The 18,897-nt window shown below is 41.1% G+C and overlaps 1 protein-coding gene across 2 annotated transcripts; it reads right to left on the bottom strand.

Moving 5' to 3' along the window:
• Positions 1–1,550: 1,550 nt before the first annotated feature.
• On the bottom strand, positions 1,551–17,076 carry LOC138710516 (uncharacterized). 2 transcript variants are annotated; one of them, XM_069841467.1, is made up of 3 exons: positions 16,725–17,076; positions 16,234–16,374; positions 1,551–3,564 (listed from the first exon to the last, which is right to left on the bottom strand). In XM_069841467.1, the coding sequence occupies exons 2-3, from the start codon at positions 16,357–16,359 to the stop codon at positions 2,047–2,049; spliced, it is 1,644 nt and encodes a 547-aa protein (XP_069697568.1). In that variant the 5' UTR covers positions 16,360–16,374; positions 16,725–17,076; the 3' UTR covers positions 1,551–2,046. The 2 variants fall into 2 exon arrangements, with proteins under 2 accessions (XP_069697568.1, XP_069697567.1); XM_069841466.1 differs by having other exon boundaries at positions 16,234–16,450; positions 16,725–17,075.
• Between the last annotated feature and the right edge of the window lie 1,821 nt (positions 17,077–18,897).

Raw genomic sequence — 18,897 nt, 5'->3', positions numbered from 1 at the left:
GGGGTAAAAATAAACAACTTAGCATACATTTTTGATCTGCACCTTGAGGGAATGAAAGCATGGAGTTTTTGAGTTCCTGAAATTTCCATACACTTTATAAACGATTGTGCCAACTGTCAATTATATTCTTTGTATTCTTTTTACATACATATTACACCTTGGGAAGAAAAGGGCCACAAGTGCAAAAATTTCGTGAATTGAAATACCACTGCTGCCTAATAGAGAAAAACTTCTCTGTTTGTTTCTATATGCCACAAGCAATAAGTTAAAATTTGGAGCCAGGGTGTAATGTGTTCATATGGTACTACTGCAAATCAAATGGACCTATTACACATTAAACTTCAAATATCTCATTAGTACAGTTTTTGTACTTATGACCATCTTCTTCCCAAGATACAATATGTAAAGTCCATGGTCTTGCAAAGTTCAAGTTTTGCCCATTCATGGAGCTGCAAAGGTGTCTTGATGTGATTTTAGAATGGCCTTTGCAGACTTGTCTTTACTGCTTTCCTCTTAACTGCACCCTCCACCTCATCATATGGGCCTTTATTGTGAGCTGTAGCTGAAAAATGTCAATCTGCTTCAAGTCCAGAATCATTTTTCTGATAGCAAAGGCTTAAAAAGTCCTCTTTATTTTTATATTGGGCATTTGAGCCATCTGAGTCTTCTTCACTTTTTCATTAAATTTTGACGTTAAAAACTGAATAAGTTTTTTCTGAAAAAAGTGAACTGCCACAGTGTTGTGCCATACGAGAAGAATATGGAACATAGAATATACTGCATAAGATGATAATATGAAGTAGTTCTGTGAATTTTTCAAAATTTTAAAAATACAATTATCTGAGAAATTTTAATTTAAAAATGTTATATGATTTTAAGAATAATTTTTATATTGTAACCCCTGTCATGTTATACATCAAATTAAAGCTCATTAAAGGAGATTTAAATGAGACATTGCCCAGGTCGTCTGTATCCCATCTGATCTAGTTCCGGAGAAAATAATTAACTACTTCAGGACATGGCAATTTTTGATAAAAAAAAATAGTACTTAATAACTTTTGAACACAGAACAAAAAAAAAATGTTCTTATCATTTCAATTCATAACTATGTAAGATCATTTGACACAGCAAGTTTCATCAAAATCCCAAAACACCAGTCAGAATCAGTGTGTTGATTTGAATTGAAATGACTCCTCTGTCTTCTAGGCAATCCCCGTTTAAGGATAGTATTAAATAGGGTAATGGCGGCCAGGTAGCTCAGTTGGTAGAGCAGCTGGCTATGGACTGGAAGGTCTGGGGTTCGATCCCAGGTGGTGACAGGATTTTTTCTCGTTGCCAAACTTTCAGAATGGCCCCGAGGTTCACTCAGCCTCCTATAAAATTGAGTATCGGGTCTTTCCCGGGGGTAAAAGGCGGTCAGAGCGTGGTGCCGACCACACCACCTCATTCTAATGCCGAGGTCATGGAAAGCATGGGGCTCTACCTCCATGTCCCCCAAGTGCCTTCATGGCTTGTTACAGGGATACCTTTTTTTTTACCTTTTTATTAAATAGGGTAATGAATGAACCAATGAATGAATGAATAAATAAATAATTCATTGAACTTACAGATTGTCATGACTACAGAATACCCACACAGTGGAGGCACAAAGCCCACTGTGGGTAGGAGAGTTGCCGAATACTGCTATAGAGTCTATAGCCAGTAAAATTATACAGAATAATGGAGCAACTGTTGAATGATAATAGCACGGGAACAGAAAGTCTGCCTTCATACCTTTGGCACTTATCTCATAGGACTAGTTAGAGATAAATTACGTTTCCTCTGGTTAGAAGACATCAGCCAATGGTTCAGCAATCACTTGGCCACTAACTGTGCAGGGAATGTTGATGTAATCATGGAACCAAGCAGACAAGAACCAAAGTAATGAAATAAATCGTTTTAATTAATTCACCTGTGACTCTCAATGCTTATCACAAATTACTGCAAAATGAGCTTAATAAAATGTATATTTGAAACATAACTATCTATGCAGCACGTGTTTTTATATCAATTTATAATGTTAACATAAGTCCCTGGAGTGATGTTCACATAAGTGGTGGTAGTTCCAGCTGCTGTTCCATCACTCCATTCCAGCTGCGCAACCTGAGTTATTGGCAATGTCTGAAGAGTGTGAAGGTCTGCTACTGTTAAACTCTGCAGAGTTTCTGTATGAAGCAATGGCTGTGGAATAGACTGATTCACACTCTCTGGCTGAGGCTCTAATGCTTCTACTTGAATTGGAGCGATAGGTTGGATGGATACTGGTGGAAGACTCTGAATCTGGGTGTCCACTGTTATTACAGGAGATTCTGTTGAATCCTGCTGCTTGGTCTCTGACTCATTCTTATTCAATACTCCATTATGTTGTGTATTTATGTGCCTATCCAATTTGCCACGTCGATCAAAACTCTCCTCACACACTGAACACGAATAGCGCTGTTTAGTACCTTCATGTATCCGAACGTGTACTAAACAATTCGACTGGTTTGTGAACGTCCTACTGCAGACAGCACAGCGAAACGGACGCTCCCCGGTATGAAGACGTACGTGCACTTTGTAGTCATCCCGCCTAGCGAATGATTTACCACAATATTCGCAGTGATGAGGTTTTTCTCCAGAGTGTATTCGCAAATGTCTGTCTAAACGTGATTTCACAGCAAAAGTCTTTGGGCAGGAAGTACATTTGTAAGGTTTATCACCCGTGTGATTCTTGGTGTGAATTGCGAGGTCCTTCTTGCGTGCAAACGGCCTTTGACAGAAAGTACAGACAAAGGGTCTCTCGCCCGAATGGATGCGGCAGTGTTCCTCAAAATAATATCTGTCAAGAAATGATTTGCCACAATGCTGACAAGAGTATGGTCGTTCCCCAGAGTGCTTCGTGCGGTGGACCCTTAAAGCGCTCTTTGTACGAAATGTCTTCTTGCACTCACCACAACTCCAGGGTTTCTCACCAAGGTGGATCAACATATGCTCGACTCTATGACTGAAAGCACGAAATCCTTTCCCACACACTGAACATACGTAAGGTTTTGGTTTAACACCACTGACAAGATTCAACTTCATCTTACTTTTAACTCTTCTTCTTTTAACCGGCATTTCTTTCTCTTTTCCGTCTCTATCAACAACCTTTCCTTCTTCAGTAATAACCAACAATGGCGCATCATTTTGTTTCACTGTTTTGTTTTCATCACCTCTTTCAACTTCTTCTACTTCTGTAGTTTTTGTTACAGTTTCTTCTAAATGGTTATTTGCTGTTGTATCAAACTTGGTTATTAAATCCAAACGTATTGTTTGTAATTTGAATTTTGTCTCTTCGTAGTCTATGAGGAGACTAAAGCATCGACTGCAGACCACTTCACTATGGAGATTTATACTATGAAGATTTCTGCTCAGTACTTGACCCACCTTCTCAAAAACGGATGTTCTAGAAGAATCTGACGTTTTCAGTTGGCCAAATATATTATGTGAAGTGTCAGTATTTTCACATAAGGTAACATCACAGATCAAGCAATGATTGGATATTGCCTGAAACAAGGAGAAGTACATTAATCACCTATTTGAAAAGTGACAGATGATTCACTACTGTAATTTGCGTTAAACATTTATGATGTTCGTGACTGTTATTGTGAGCATGGCTGAACTGTAAGGATGTTTGGGATTTTAAATAACATTTTGATATTGCTTTTCATTTGTCTTTATACTCTCAGCAATTAAATTTAACAAGCTGGAGCCTTCACTTAATTACTTCCTCATTTTATGAGGCCTAATGTCGAGATGCCAATGCAACTGATAGTCGAAACAATTCACACATCAATATGACACCAATGAGTAATTTGAAATTTATAATAAATTAATAATAATAATAATAATAATAATAATAATAATAATATGTCATTACAGAGAAGGGAATTGATTTGGAAATTAATGCCATGCAATTAAGTACTTCAGAATTAGACTAAGTTAAATTAGTTATTTCTGCCTTTATACTCCTCACATTTATTAACTGAAGGGGTGAGAACAAGATAGTCCAAAGTAACACTTTTAACAGAAATCGTTTTTGTGCAAGTTCATTTCTTACACGTATGGGGAAACTACTAGTAAAATATTATAAAAATTACTCAACAACTGCCATAAGTATGTCGAAGAAATTATAATATTGCACCTAATAGCATTGGTCTCTAAACCTTAAATATGCTCTTCTGTAAAATTTTGTGTGTGGCTTAGGACTATATCATTCTCACTCCTACATTCATCCGACTCTGGGTACAAATACTGTAATAATTGTTTATTAAATTAAAATTATGTTGGATATTTTATTAAGCTCTTACATTTATGTTTAAAAAACGCATTACCTATGTCACATTTATTTGTTTCCCTTCTATATTTTATCACAGTTGGCTGGATTCGGAACTATTATACTTTGTTTTATATGCATAATAATAAAAAACCTAAGGTCTTGGGCTAGGATATTTTATATACCGCATCACTTTCTCTTTGTTTCTGCACGTCCATATTAGAATATTATTCATCCACATGATATCGTAATTCTGGAGCAACTCATTAAGTTCATCCACAATTAATTATTTACAGCACTCATGAATTAAAATTTATGATTACCTTGGAGCAGTGGTGAGTAATCAAGGGTCTACTGTAATAAAATTAATGACGTCAACATATTGTGACAGTGACGTGAGATTCGAACTCACGACCAGCGTCCCGCAAGAGAGAAGATCGCGCGGAGCACTTTGGAATGGCGCGCGGCTGAGAGGGGAGAGGGCCAACGCGGCGAGAGAGTGGAGAGAGTTTGCGCGCGCATCTTCTGCTTGCCTAGAGAGGCCGAGAAATCCGTCGAAATGGAAGACTCGCGAATTCGAACTTTCGAGGCTACGTCGCTGTGGTTATAAATTACGGACGCGAAGGAACGACAGCAGTTTAGAGTTTTCAGTTATTCAGTCAGTGAGTAAGCCAGAGCAAGCAAGCCAGACTTGTGTGCCGGAGTTCGACTCGAGTGTGCGTCCGCATCTGCATCAGCATCCGAAGGCCTGAGTTCGAGTGCAGTGGACCGCAGTTGGAGGGACCTGAGTTCGAGTGCAGTGGACCGCAGTTGGAGGGACCCGAGTTCGAATACAGTGAACTGTCTCTGAAGGTCTGTGGTTCGAGATACTGTGAACTCGAGTGACTGAGATAGAAGAACTGTGAACTGAGAACTGATAGTTCTGATTTGTAAATAGTGCTTTGTAAATATTAGTTCGGATTAACAGTTCATTGTTGTGCGTAATAGTCCAAGTAAATTGTCATTGTCGTCGGTGGAGTGCTATAACGAATACTGTGTTGAGTGAAGATCCAATTGTTGACGAGAGCGTTTAAGGTCAATTGTAGAAAGGAATTATTGTTGTGACGAATAAATTACATTGTTGTTACTAATAAAGTTCACACTGGTGTCAGAACCGGGATATTATCGACAATGGAGAACCTACAGCTGATCCTGCAAGCCATCGCGGAACTGAAAAACGACTTAAGTGCAGTAAAAGCAGAAATGAAAGACGACATGAACGACATGAACAAGCACATCAGTGAGGTGAAAAGCGACATAAGTGAAGTGAAAGGCGACATAAGCGGAGTGAAAGGCGACATAAGCGGAGTGAAAGATGACGTCACTACACAAATCGAAGGTGTTTCGGCCCACGTAGATGGAATTGTCGCCATTGTGAGAGACGAACTTAAGGCCGATCTGGATAAACTAAACCAGAATTTTACAACTATAAACGAGACAGTAGCCGAGTTGAGACAGGATGTAGACCATTTCGATGGAAAAATCCGCGATCTCGAGCGTCGTCAAGAGCAGTCGACTGAGGTGATGGACCGACATGCTGAAGAAAACAAGCACATACTCACGTTGATGGACCGACATGCTGAGGAAAACAAGCACATTCTCGCGTTGGTGGATCGCCAGGCTAGAGAACATAAACAGATAGTTGCCGAGGAGGTTCGACGTGCCATGCAAGAAGCGGCCACAGAGTTGAGGACTCCATATAGTGGCCCTGCGGAATCATCGCCTTCAGCCAGACATCACAACGTCAAGACGCCGAAGTTCGACGGTACGACGTCTTGGGCGATATTCCGTCGCCAGTTCGAGGCCATCGCAGAGCACAATGGGTGGACGCCAGCAGAGAAAACCACACAGCTGCTGGCCGCGCTTCAGGGACAGGCGTCGGAGATTCTTCACAGCGTTCCAGAAGATGGGACAGCCGCTGAGATAATGGCGGCCCTGAAGGGATGTTATGGTGACCATCAACTTGCTGCAGCATTTAGGACCCAACTAAAAACGAGGGTCCAACAGTCAGGCGAGTCCCTACAAGAATTCGCGATGGCGGTGGAACAACTTGCCCATAAGGCCCTCAGGGGCCTACCTAATGACTTCATCGCTGGAGAGGCGGCCTACACCTTCGGCAGCGGGGTTCGAGACCCGGAAATAAGACAACTACTCCTGGCAGAGCATCGTACCATCAACGCAGCTTTGGCGGCGGCCCTCAGGATGGAGGCGGCCAAGTCGGCGGCGGGAGTCTCAGCACCGCACTGGATCAGGAGCGTCACGGCGACGGATGCTGGGGGGCGCCAACCGAAGCCACCCGAGCGGCAGTCAACGGAGCGGCGGAGGCGACGGGCGCCCACCTGCTGGTCCTGTGGCAAACCGGGACACTTGAGAAGGGACTGTGACCAATCCGGCCACAGGCAGGAGAGAGAGGTGGCCGACGTCGAGGAGCGCCAACAGTCAACGGAGCGGCGGAGACGACGGACGCCCAACTGCTGGTCCTGCGGGAGACCGGGACACCTAAGGAGGGACTGCAACCGCTCCGGCCACCGGCAGGAGAGAGAGGTGGCTGACACCGAGAGAAACCAACAGTCGCCTGAGCAACGGATGCCCACCTGCTGGTCCTGCGGTGAACCTGGGCACCTGCGGAGGAGTTGCGACCGACCTGGCAACAGTCAGGAGAGAGAGGGGGCCGATGCTAGGAGGAGCACGTCGGCGCCATCATCACCGTCCCCTCGGCTCGTCCTGAAACCAGTCGACAGAAGATGCGACGATGGGCTGATTGCTGAAGGACGGATAAGAGGCCGTCCATGCAGAGTACTGGTGGACACCGGGGCGATGCTCACTATCGCCAGACCAGACGTCGTGCGGGGCCTACCTGGGAGGACGCCGCTGCGCCAATACGAGCTACGGACTGCTTCAGGCGAGAGCTTGCCCATCCAGAGAGAGGTCTTCCTGGACCTGACCTTGGGGAAGAGGAAACTGGAGATGTGGGTGTTCGTCGCCAACATCACCGAGGACGTCGTCCTGGGACTCGACGCCATGCGTTTACTCGATGCGACGGTGGACGTCCGGCGCCGTATACTCCGTCTTGGTCGGGATGAAATGTTCCTGATGGACGCCGAGGACCAACCCGTGGCCAGCGAGCTCTCCTTGGAGGGCCAAGGAGAAAAGCAAGATGGCGCCCACGCAGTACGAGTATCGCTGCCCAGCCAAGCCAAGGATGGGATGGCGCCACCATAAGGAGGGAGCAGCCGGAGGACCCCAAACGTTGGACCGACTAGCAGCCTACCAAGGGACTGCCCGAGACGAGCAGTCCTAAGGAGGGAGCAATGTGACAGCGACGTGAGATTCGAACTCACGACCAGCGTCCCGCAAGAGAGAAGATCGCGCGGAGCACTTTGGAATGGCGCGCGGCTGAGAGGGGAGAGGGCCAACGCGGCGAGAGAGTGGAGAGAGTTTGCGCGCGCATCTTCTGCTTGCCTAGAGAGGCCGAGAAATCCGTCGAAATGGAAGACTCGCGAATTCGAACTTTCGAGGCTACGTCGCTGTGGTTATAAATTACGGACGCGAAGGAACGACAGCAGTTTAGAGTTTTCAGTTATTCAGTCAGTGAGTAAGCCAGAGCAAGCAAGCCAGACTTGTGTGCCGGAGTTCGACTCGAGTGTGCGTCCGCATCTGCGTCAGCATCCGAAGGCCTGAGTTCGAGTGCAGTGGACCGCAGTTGGAGGGACCTGAGTTCGAGTGCAGTGGACCGCAGTTGGAGGGACCCGAGTTCGAATACAGTGAACTGTCTCTGAAGGTCTGTGGTTCGAGATACTGTGAACTCGAGTGACTGAGATAGAAGAACTGTGAACTGAGAACTGATAGTTCTGATTTGTAAATAGTGCTTTGTAAATATTAGTTAGGATTAACAGTTCATTGTTGTGCGTAATAGTCCAAGTAAATTGTCATTGTCGTCGGTGGAGTGCTATAACGAATACTGTGTTGAGTGAAGATCCAATTGTTGACGAGAGCGTTTAAGGTCAATTGTAGAAAGGAATTATTGTTGTGACGAATAAATTACATTGTTGTTACTAATAAAGTTCACAATATTAACAAAAAGTGTGGTCAGATTTCTCGAATGTCACACATATAGGGTAAATGTTTCACGTTAAAACAATGGCAAACATATTTCATTATACTTCCCTCACATTGTTCAAAACATACAACTTCATGAATTCAGCACTATCAATGTTACCGCAGTAGTTGTATCCAGACTCGTTAAAATGATTTACGAATAAATAATAGGATGTGCATATTTGCATTAACGTCACTAAATAAAATTTCATGTGTCTTGAAGAGGACTTCTGCTATAATTTACTGCATACTTACAAGGGAACTGTTATTAAGCTTAGGTTGAAGCCTTTCCATTCAAAATGCGCATAAAGATCTCCACAGCACATATTTATACAAACATATTAACTACATGGGGGTAAAAATTTATTTGGACTGTTGCATTAAGAAACAATGCTGTGTACTTATCGAGGATAGTTGCTTTTCTCTGTGAATGATATGGGAAGACAATATTTTATATAAGGACACTTGTAATTGCAGACTCTGTTCAGTATTAAAATGTAATGTGAGCGAAAAATAAAGAAAAAATTTTGCTTCAGGTCCACTATGTGGGACACAGTTCTTCTACATGCTGTAACTCTATGACAAGGGCCTCTTAGTTTCACCCTCCCTTTCTTCAGAGGAAGCCATGTTAAGGATTTTATAACCCTTCGAAGTCCATCATCTTCAGCTAAGTTTCATCTCGCGAACCTAGGACCCAATGGCCAACATGGAAACCACAACACCACTAAGGACAATAACTATGTGAATCCATACCCTGTCAAGTGATCTGCAAAGGAAAGTCGAGTGTCATGTACAGCACCAGCTGAGGATTATATATGAAGGAGGCTTGCTTATCACTTAATGACTGGGTTGTTGCGTGGATAAGTAATCCAAGTAGCCTAAACAGTCAGGATTGGCTGCACCACATGGTCTGCAATCTGGCCTAGCAACTACTCTCTTTCCAGCTAAAGATTGAAGTAAATGTAAATAAATGCACGTGGCATAATGGTTCCTGGTTGGCTATTGGACGCACAACGCCTCCAAACTCATGCTTGTCATCTTCTTCCTCATATTAAAATAGTTCCTTCTAAAATAATAAAATGTATAATATACATGGAATACGAGTGAATTAAATATGCTTATAAGAACGCTTTCTTAAGATTTAAACAACATGTTTATATTAGTAGTTTCAGACATTACGTATTAAATCATTGTAATGTGTATTATGGCAACGCGCATGCGTAATAGGCATTAAATCCCTCCCAAGGTGACTTGCAGCTTCACAGAGCACATCAGTACAGCTGGTATAACACAGTGCGAGATTCAGTGTTGCCAACCTCAAATAAATTTCTGTAGAATTAAAGAAATTCTCCACTCTTCAAAGAATAACATTCAATCACGAATCTACAGAAAAAGAAAATCCACTATTCCCAGTAGAGAAATAATAAATATTAACCCTCTGTGAGCATTTTACGGGTTAGTTCAATGAATGTGTTGAAATGTCTGCAATATATCAGACGGTGGCTGCCCTGCGTGCTCACTTGCTGAAAATAATGCGCCCTGGTGGCTGCTTTGGTAGCTATCTTGCAATTGCGGAGTAATACATTTCGGTTTTGTTTATGTCTACTTCAATCTTTAGTTGGGGAGTGTGGCAATGTTTTGCGATCACAGCTTCAAACTGTGACAGCTTCGGAAAAATGGCTGACAGATAATAACGATTTTGTCACAGTGTGCTTTCTGTATTCAGATGATTCTTGGCATTTGTGGATGTTTCTCATCACGATCTGACAATGTTTATGTTCATCACTTTTCTGTGAATTGATGTACAGTGCCATGACTTATTATCAAGATTACTAATTAGTAAAAACATACATGCTCTGCACTGTGTTATCACGATGTGTGGGTGCATACATCTGCTCAAGAATGTTTACGAATGATTGGGTCAATAATTCGTGGAAGAATATAGCAAGTGTAGTTTGAGTACCAAATAGTACCGACATTAATCTTTGAGTGGGACGAAAGTGAATTAGATCCCAGTTATGTTGTCCAAGTTAACCTTCTGATTTGCAGTTGTCCGGATTTTGGAGCTGTAACATATACGTACATCAGTCGCCATTACTATGAGTCGCATATCAGTCAGAGATGGCAATTTCTCGGAGCTGTGATTTTGGAACTATAGTCACAGTCGGAACCAGCAACAAATCTGTCACAGCAACAAAATCACAGGTCTTGAAATCACACCCCAACACTACTAGCTACTATCAAAGCAAACAAACTCATCTGTTTTCTCTGGATAGCCACCAGGCAGCTAACAGTATTTTTTTCATACCTACATGATCTGGACAAGCATTGGATGTGTCACCACATACATTAACTTCATATATGTCCAGAATTCCAAATGATATTAAATTTTCGTACTCCAATTTAAGTGTACATTTATTAATAAAATCTATAAAACAAATAAATATGTTGGACTTTTATTTACCTCAGAGTAACAATGACTTGTCCTTGAGGTGATAGGCATACTCCATAGCTAGTATTCTGGTTTCGTATTTTTTCTTCAATTTTAGTTGACAAAATATCGAACAATTAATATTTGAGGAGAAAAATTCGCTCCGGCACCAGGGATCGAACCCCGGTCCTTGGTTCTACATATCAAGCACTCTAACCACTGAGCTAAGCAGAATTCAATCCACAGCACTGGACCGAACCCCTCTCCTTCATTGTTTCTCTTTGTGGCCTGACTCCAAGTTAGGCATACATGTTGACGTATATGTCCAATGTCAACTGCCATTATACTAGGAGCGCACTCAGCTGACTGACTTGTTTGGCCGGGATTCCGGGAAACAATGAAGGAGAGGGGTTCGGTCCGGTGCTGTGGATTGAATTCGGCGTAGCTCAGTGGTTAGAGCGCTTGATACATAGAACCAAGGACCCAGGTTCGATCCCCGGTGCCGGAGCGAATTTTTCTCCTCAAATATTAATTGTCAATATCACAGATATTATTCTGTAGGACAAATTAATAAATCTATAATAAAATATCGAACGTTTTTATAGTCATTCGTAAACACTCAACAAAGTTTTCCTCACAATTCTGTGTATCTCACGAAAGGTTAACATCATGCATCCATGCATGACAGCTATTACAGAAAATCACGTTTTAAAGTATTTTCTGTAACAATTAATTTTTTAGTCAGTTTTAAAAGAGGCATATGAATATTCGCACTGTTGAACAAACAAGCAAGGACAGACTGGCCACTAGGCACCTAGCATGGACTGTGATCACCAGACTGCAGTCCTGGGTACCAAAACGTATGAAGTTACGAACACACAGACAACTGTGTTACGTGTATGAGGGCAATGGGAGATGGAGCATGCAGTTTCTCGTTTCCTCAACATGTAAATATTCTGTGACAGTAGGGCATAAAATAAATGTTCACGTTTGCAGATATAATATATGCAGTGCATTTCTAGTACAGAAAATAATTGCTTTACATTACATTTTTCAATTTACATTATACTATGCATGTTTAAACAATCTAAAATATTCATTTTTGTGTGTGAGAAGAAAAGGAAAAATATACAGTACGTAAAATACATTTCTTCACAATTCATTGGGCCGAATTACAAGGCACATTTGCAATGTATCAAAAGAAAAGCACCATACCTACTTGAGATCCTATGAGTAAACAAGTAGGGGGGATCTATATTTTATCGTATTTCATTTATGTATTTAATTATTTATGAATCCATATTTGCGTCAGTGTTAATAGGCCTATTTCACTGTTTTGTAATACACTGTACTGAGGAATAATATGTCGAAACTTAAGAGCAAGCAACAATAGGAAAAATGGTAATGCACTTTGTTACGAAACCAACAGCACTCTCACAATGCCACCTCACCCCATGGGTCATGATGTCATTTATATTCCGTGTGTTCCAAACTTCAATCTGGTGACTCGACTCTAGGCTGCAGTCTGGTGATTACCATGTATTCTACCTACGTGACTACCGAACCACCAGGCGATAAGCAAGCCTCATTTGGTGTTGCCATAGCCTCAGGACTATTCAAATCTTTCGATAATCTTTTATTGAAGCTTCAATTTCACAACCTTGGTGTTCATAAGGGCACTGATTATTAAAATCTTTAGCTAATCTTTTATTGAAGCTTCAATTTCACAACCTTGGTGTTCAATCTTTCCCTAATCTTTTATTGAAGCTTCAATTTCACAACCTTGGTGTTCATAAGAGCAGCTGATATTAAAATCTTTTGATAATCTTTTATTGAAGCTTCAATTTCACAACCATGGTGCTCATAAGGGCAGCTGATTATTAAAATCTTTCGCTAATCTTTTATTGAAGTTTCAATTTCACAACCTTGGTGTTCATAAAGGCAGCTGACTATTAAAATCTTTCACTAATCTTTTATTGAAGCTTCAACTTCACAGCCTTGGTGTTCATAAGGGCAGCTGATTATTGATATCTTTTATTGAAGCTTCAATTTCACAACCTTGGTGTTCATAAGGGCAGCTGATTATTTTATTTTGTCTATCTGCTGTGGAGACACATTAGCTTAATATCAAAGACGGACATCTGTCGTCTCCATAGTTTTGATCTAGAGGCAATTTTTTAATTCACAGTGTTCTTTGCAATATTTAACATAATTTATTTTATAAATATAGTGTTAGAGTTTGCATATGGTTTCACTATAACTGGAAAGAGCATGAAAAATTGTATAAAAAACCACAGCTATTTAAATTTCGATTGAGGTCAGATGTCCGTCTTTGATATTAAGCTACTCAATGCACAATTTGAGAGGAGATTTCGACTTGAACTCATTAACAGTTCCTAGGATAGTAAAGTATCCAGTACAATGAAACTGAACATTGAAATAACTACTGAAGCTTTCCTGGTGACGTGATAACTCAAAATTTTCTCGGGCTTCCAGCCAGGTCATAAGTTGGTGATCCATCGACATTTCGAGGATGTTCATCTTCCTCATCTTCAGGGTTAAATGATAACTAAGGGTACGCAGCTCCTTAATTTATAGCGTCAGAGGGAGTAGTCAGCTGAGGAGCTGTGCGCTGATTGGCTCTTATTAGTGTGCACCATGGCATGAAAGCGGCCGACGTGTCGTCTTGTTTTGTGCTGTTCGGTTGATTGACCACGGGTCTCACGATGGGCTCGGCGGACGAGTTCTTATGTGTCCTCCGTTGATGATGGCCCATCGTCTGTGCGTTGAGAAATTTAATAGCTGGTGCCCACCCCGCGCTTAGTTCGAGAACCGAGTCCCGATTCAGGTTACCGCGTTCCGCCGCTATGGCCAGGGTTTCCTTTACTCTTCTATCCCAGTAGCCCAAACACTTCGCCAGGATCTCGGTGTTATTAAAATTAACCCTATGGCTTTTTTTAATACAGTGTTCAGCCAATCCGGATTTTTCAGGAGGCATTAATCTTATGCTTCCTTGATGTTCCGAAAGACGCATAGTTATTGTGCGTCCCGTCTGTCCTATGTAAGCAGCCTCACATTCACAAGGAATGCGGTAGATCCCTGGTACTCTGAGGCCTAGATCGTCTTTTACTGATCTGACCTTGTTCCTAATTTTTGGCGGAGGTTTGTTGATTGTTTTTATTCCATGCTTGTAGAGCAGTCAGCTTATCTTTCCCGACAACTTCCCTGTGAATGGTAGACAGGCTATGGCTGGTTTTTCCGCTTCTTGTGAGTCCGTGATGGGCTCTCTCTCTGACACTATAAATTAAGGAGCTGGGTACCCTTAGTTATCATTTAACCCTGATGATGAGGAAGATGAACATCCTCGAAACGTTGGTGGATCACCAACTTATGACCTGGTTGGAAGCCCGAGAAAATTTTGAGTGAACATTGTTTGTGTATGTAACACAAAGGTGTTAAGTGCTTCAGCTATTATCTTGATACTACGAATGAAATGATTGAACATTATTTACCTTGGTTCGTGAAAAATGTTATCTCTGGTTGAGATTATATGTCATGTTGTTACATTATTGTTCGATTTTATGTTATGATCCAAAATTAGGCTCCTCGTTTGTCTAATTACTTGCGTTCTTATTTTCTATAATATTTGTTTCGTTTGTATATTTTCTTATACCTTACAAAAAGATTAAGTACCCTATACTGGTATTATATAAAATAGATAAAATGCAAAACAAATGTTTCTACTAATATAGGCTATTACAAAGCTAGCAATGAAACAGAATTATCAGTCAGATTTTGTATTGATTGTTTTTATAGGTGACCATACTAATTCCTAATGGGATGCTAATAGCGTTTCACCAAAGTTAATTATATTTGATCTTTCTAAGTATTAGGAAATGTGTAAAGCAGAAGTAGTAGTTCCCTCCGATATCATCTTTCCTGCCACTCTCATGTCATAGCTGTTTTTCACCAGGTCAACATACACTTGGAGCCTTTATAACAGAAGATTACCTTCGAAAGACCCTTAGAAATTTTTTCTGAATGATTTTGATGTCACAGCAGTTTACTGCCAACAGGGTCAGCAAGAGAATTTTCATTAAAGAGTCAGGATGTACATGTATTTTTACTAAAATTACTTGTAACCTAATACTAAATTGTAATGCTTATGTTAGCAACTGACCATGAATACTAACATCAAGCAATAATATGGTAAGGTTATCATCAGTCATCCCCGAAGTTTGCTTTTGTACCTGTACAAAACTCATCTCCAGAATGTTCCCCAATTTATCCCGACTTTCAGTGTTAATTATCATAATTATGTTTATAGAAATGCTGTTGAATATCTCAGTACCTGGAGTATCATTCAAAAGATATCTATGGAATGTATATTGCTGATATCTCCTCCAGAGAAAGAAAAACTTGAAGAGACAGCCTATTATTGTTCTTTATTTTTTCATGAGATTTTTTGCTTGATAAAAAAAATAGCCTATATGACTTCACGGAAGATAGCGAGATGAAACGAAGAAAATGCAACTCTCTATTCAAAATGTCAAATGAAATGTTTACAATTTTCCCTGAGAAATTGATTCCCGGGCGCGTTTCCGTACAGGGGCAGTGGCATTTCCTCTAAGTTTAGAGCCCAGTTTAGGTGTGTGTGTATTAATCGAAAAAAATGTCATATAAACATGCATCCTATTCTCAATATTTGCTAGCCCTTAATTTTCGATTAATACAGACACACCTAAACTGGGCTCTAACCTTAGAGGAAATGCTACTGCCCCTATACGAAAGCGCGCCCAGTTGGTATATTTTAACTTCGTTTCCAAGTCCGTCATTACGCTAGATCATACTGACAAACATCACTGAACAAAAACCACCCGACTATGAAAATCCTACAAAGATTCTTATATGCAAGGCAAAACAAACGCCTAAACTAACCTAATCTAACCTGTCACATATTGGTATATACTCGTACAAGGCATAACAAAAGCCTAACCTGTCACACGTATATGCAAGGCATAGTGTGACTGTACATTAGCGTGAAACTTTCGTAATGTCACTAACGTTGGTATGAAAGGTAAGACACTATACAAGGTGCATAAGCGAAGTGAGGGGGGGGGGAACTATCTTAGCGGTCGTTTAACCGTCACAGATTCGTATATGCAAGGTGTATAAGTGGAGTACGAAGGGAACTACCTCAGTGCTAATTTAGGCAAATATTTTCTGTAACATCCACGTATTGGACAATTATGTCTCAGTAACGAAACCATTATTCTTGAGCAAAGTAGCCATAACCTACAAAAGAACAATAATATAATATGGTTAGGCCTACCTTGTTCACTCTGAAATAATTTTCATCTTCTACCTGCAGCGTCTCAAGATGCGAAATATTTTCGCCAACTTCCATTACATTCTCTCTTTGACAAATTGTTGAATCTATTACATGCCCATGTTCCATTATGAAGAACTATTTCTGCAACATTCGATGCTTTTTAATAAGCATCTCAAACACTGAGCAATATCCTATTCATTATTGTATAATTTTCTCTCTAAAACAGAATAAATTTCAAAATCATGCATTTTTACTCAATGTAACTGCAACACCCCACAACTTTCAGATTACATCTTACAGATGTACAGAACGTTGCTTACGGTACAGAAAGCTTTTTAGATCCCCTAACACTGTAGCCAACATATCGCCCTACAATCTCGCCAACTTTTCAACAAAAAGTAGCTAAATCTCTGCAAAGTTTGTTAAGAAATCCTCAGAAATGTCGCTAAAATTAATAATAAATATCACTAAATAGAAGTAAAAAAACATACATATTCGCAGAAAAATTATCATTTCCTCGTCGTCACTCTTTTCTGCGGAGTCTGGTTGTATTGTTGGCGGCTGTGATGTTGAGGTGAAAGGTGTGGGAACAGCTGATTGTGAATACACTACAATTGATCCAATAATTGACACTACACTTTCTGGCAAATTGTACGTGTGGAAATTTTCACCTATACCTGTTTCTTTTTAAAGATGGGACATGATAATTAAGCGGCCGAGCTTAGAACTACAGCGCTATGTTGTCAAAACAGACTATCACGCGATCAGCTGATGTGAGCTATAAAAAAAACTTTTTTTGAAAGATGGGACATGACAGGAGCGTTGCGATCGAAAAAGCAACTGAATGTCACATAGCGTGGTGGGCCTGTTGCTATGGTAACAAAGGTTGAGTTGCCAACTTACACTTCCCCTTGGCGAGTGCTTAACAACTCGCTTGGCGACATTTATTGTGCACACAATGTTGGCATTGATACGTTTCGTCTTTGATTCTCTGTCGATTTTTGTATTGTTTTCTTACCTCCGCGTGAATTGTCAATGAATGTTTTAACGTCAGCCATCTTCACGACAATTGCTGGCTTCCATCAGCTGGCAGCGTGGTAGTCCATATTGGCAACTTGGCACTGTAGTTCCAAGTTCGGCCGCTTAACTGTCATGTCCCATCTTTCAAAACAACAAGTATAGCAGTTTTCGTTAGATGGCTGATATTAAAACATTCCTTGACAATTGACGCGAAAGCAAAAAACAGTACAAAAATCGACAGAGAATGAAACACGAAACGCATTAATGCTAACATTTTGTGCACAACAAATAGTTCCAAGAGAGCTCGTAAGATCTCAACACGTGCGAACTGTTGGCAACACAACTGTGGTTTCCATAGCAACAAGCTTCCCACGCTTTGTGACACTGTTTCTCCGATCGCAGCACAACTGTCATGTCCCGTCTTCAGAAAAAACAGGTTGACCACAAATTTGTTTGTGAAATCTAACACTTTATATATATATATATATATATATATATATATATATATATATATATATATATATATATATATTGTGACAGCGACGTGAGATTCGAACTCACGACCAGCGTCCCGCAAGAAAGCAGATCGCGCGGAGCACGGTGGAATGGCGCGCGGCGAAGAGGGGAAAGGGCCAACGCGGCGAGAGAGTGGAGCGAGAGTGCGCGCGCATCTGGTGCTGGTAGAGAGGAGAGGGCTCTGGCTTTTTCTGGAGTGCCATCTCTAGAGACGCGTGGAACCTTCGAGGCTACGTCGCTGTGGTTATAAATTACGGACGCGAAGGAACGACAGTAGTTTAGAGTTTTCAGTTATTCAGTCAGTGAGTAAGCCAGGGCAAGCAAGCCAGACTTGTGTGCCGGAGTTCGACTCGAGTGTGCGTCCGCATCTGCATCAGCATCCGAAGGCCTGAGTTCGAGTGCAGTGGACCGCAGTTGGAGGGACCGGAGTTCGAGTGCAGTGGACCGCAGTTGGAGGGACCCGAGTTCGAATACAGTGAACTGTCTCTGAAGGTCTGTGGTTCGAGATACTGTGAACTCGAGTGACTGAGATAGAAGAACTGTGAACTGAGAACTGATAGTTCTGATTTGTAAATAGTGCTTTGTAAATATTAGTTAGGATTAACAGTTCATTGTTGTGCGTAATAGTCCAAGTAAATTGTCATTGTCGTCGGTGGAGTGCTATAACGAATACTGTGTTGAGTGAAGATCCAATTGTTGACGAGAGCGTTTAAGGTGAATTGTAGAAAGGAATTATTGTTGTGACGAATAAATTACATTGTTGTTACTAATAAAATTCACATTGGTGTCAGAAGTGGGATATTATCGACAATGGAGAACCTACAGCAGATCCTGCAAGCCATCGCAGAAATGAACATGCACATTAGTGAAGTAAAAGATAACATGAACAGGCACATCAGTGAGGTTAAGAACGACATAAGTGAAGTGAAAACGGAGATGAAAAGTGACATAAGTGAAGTGAAGGGCGACATAAGCGGAGTGAAAGATGACGTCACTACGCAAATTGAAAGCGTTTCAGCCCACGTAGATGGAATTGTCGCCATCGTGAAAGACGAACTCAAAGTCGACCTTGACAACCTAAACAAGAATTTTATAACTATAAACGAGGCAGTAACCGAATTGAGACAG

The sequence above is a fragment of the Periplaneta americana genome, chromosome 12 (genome assembly GCF_040183065.1).
Source record: "Periplaneta americana isolate PAMFEO1 chromosome 12, P.americana_PAMFEO1_priV1, whole genome shotgun sequence".
Classification (NCBI taxonomy): Eukaryota; Metazoa; Arthropoda; class Insecta; order Blattodea; family Blattidae; genus Periplaneta; species Periplaneta americana.
This window is presented reverse-complemented; position numbering and strand designations above follow the sequence as displayed.

Excerpts from the sequence above, each read along its gene's own strand:
- LOC138710516 (XM_069841467.1), bottom strand. The coding sequence starts at position 16,359 with ATGGAACATGGGCATGTAATAGATTCAACAATTTGTCAAAGAGAGAAT. Across the intron at positions 3,565-16,233 it reads ATTATTTCAGAGTGAACAAG|GCAATATCCAATCATTGCTT; the intron begins GTAGGCCTAACC and ends TCCTTGTTTCAG.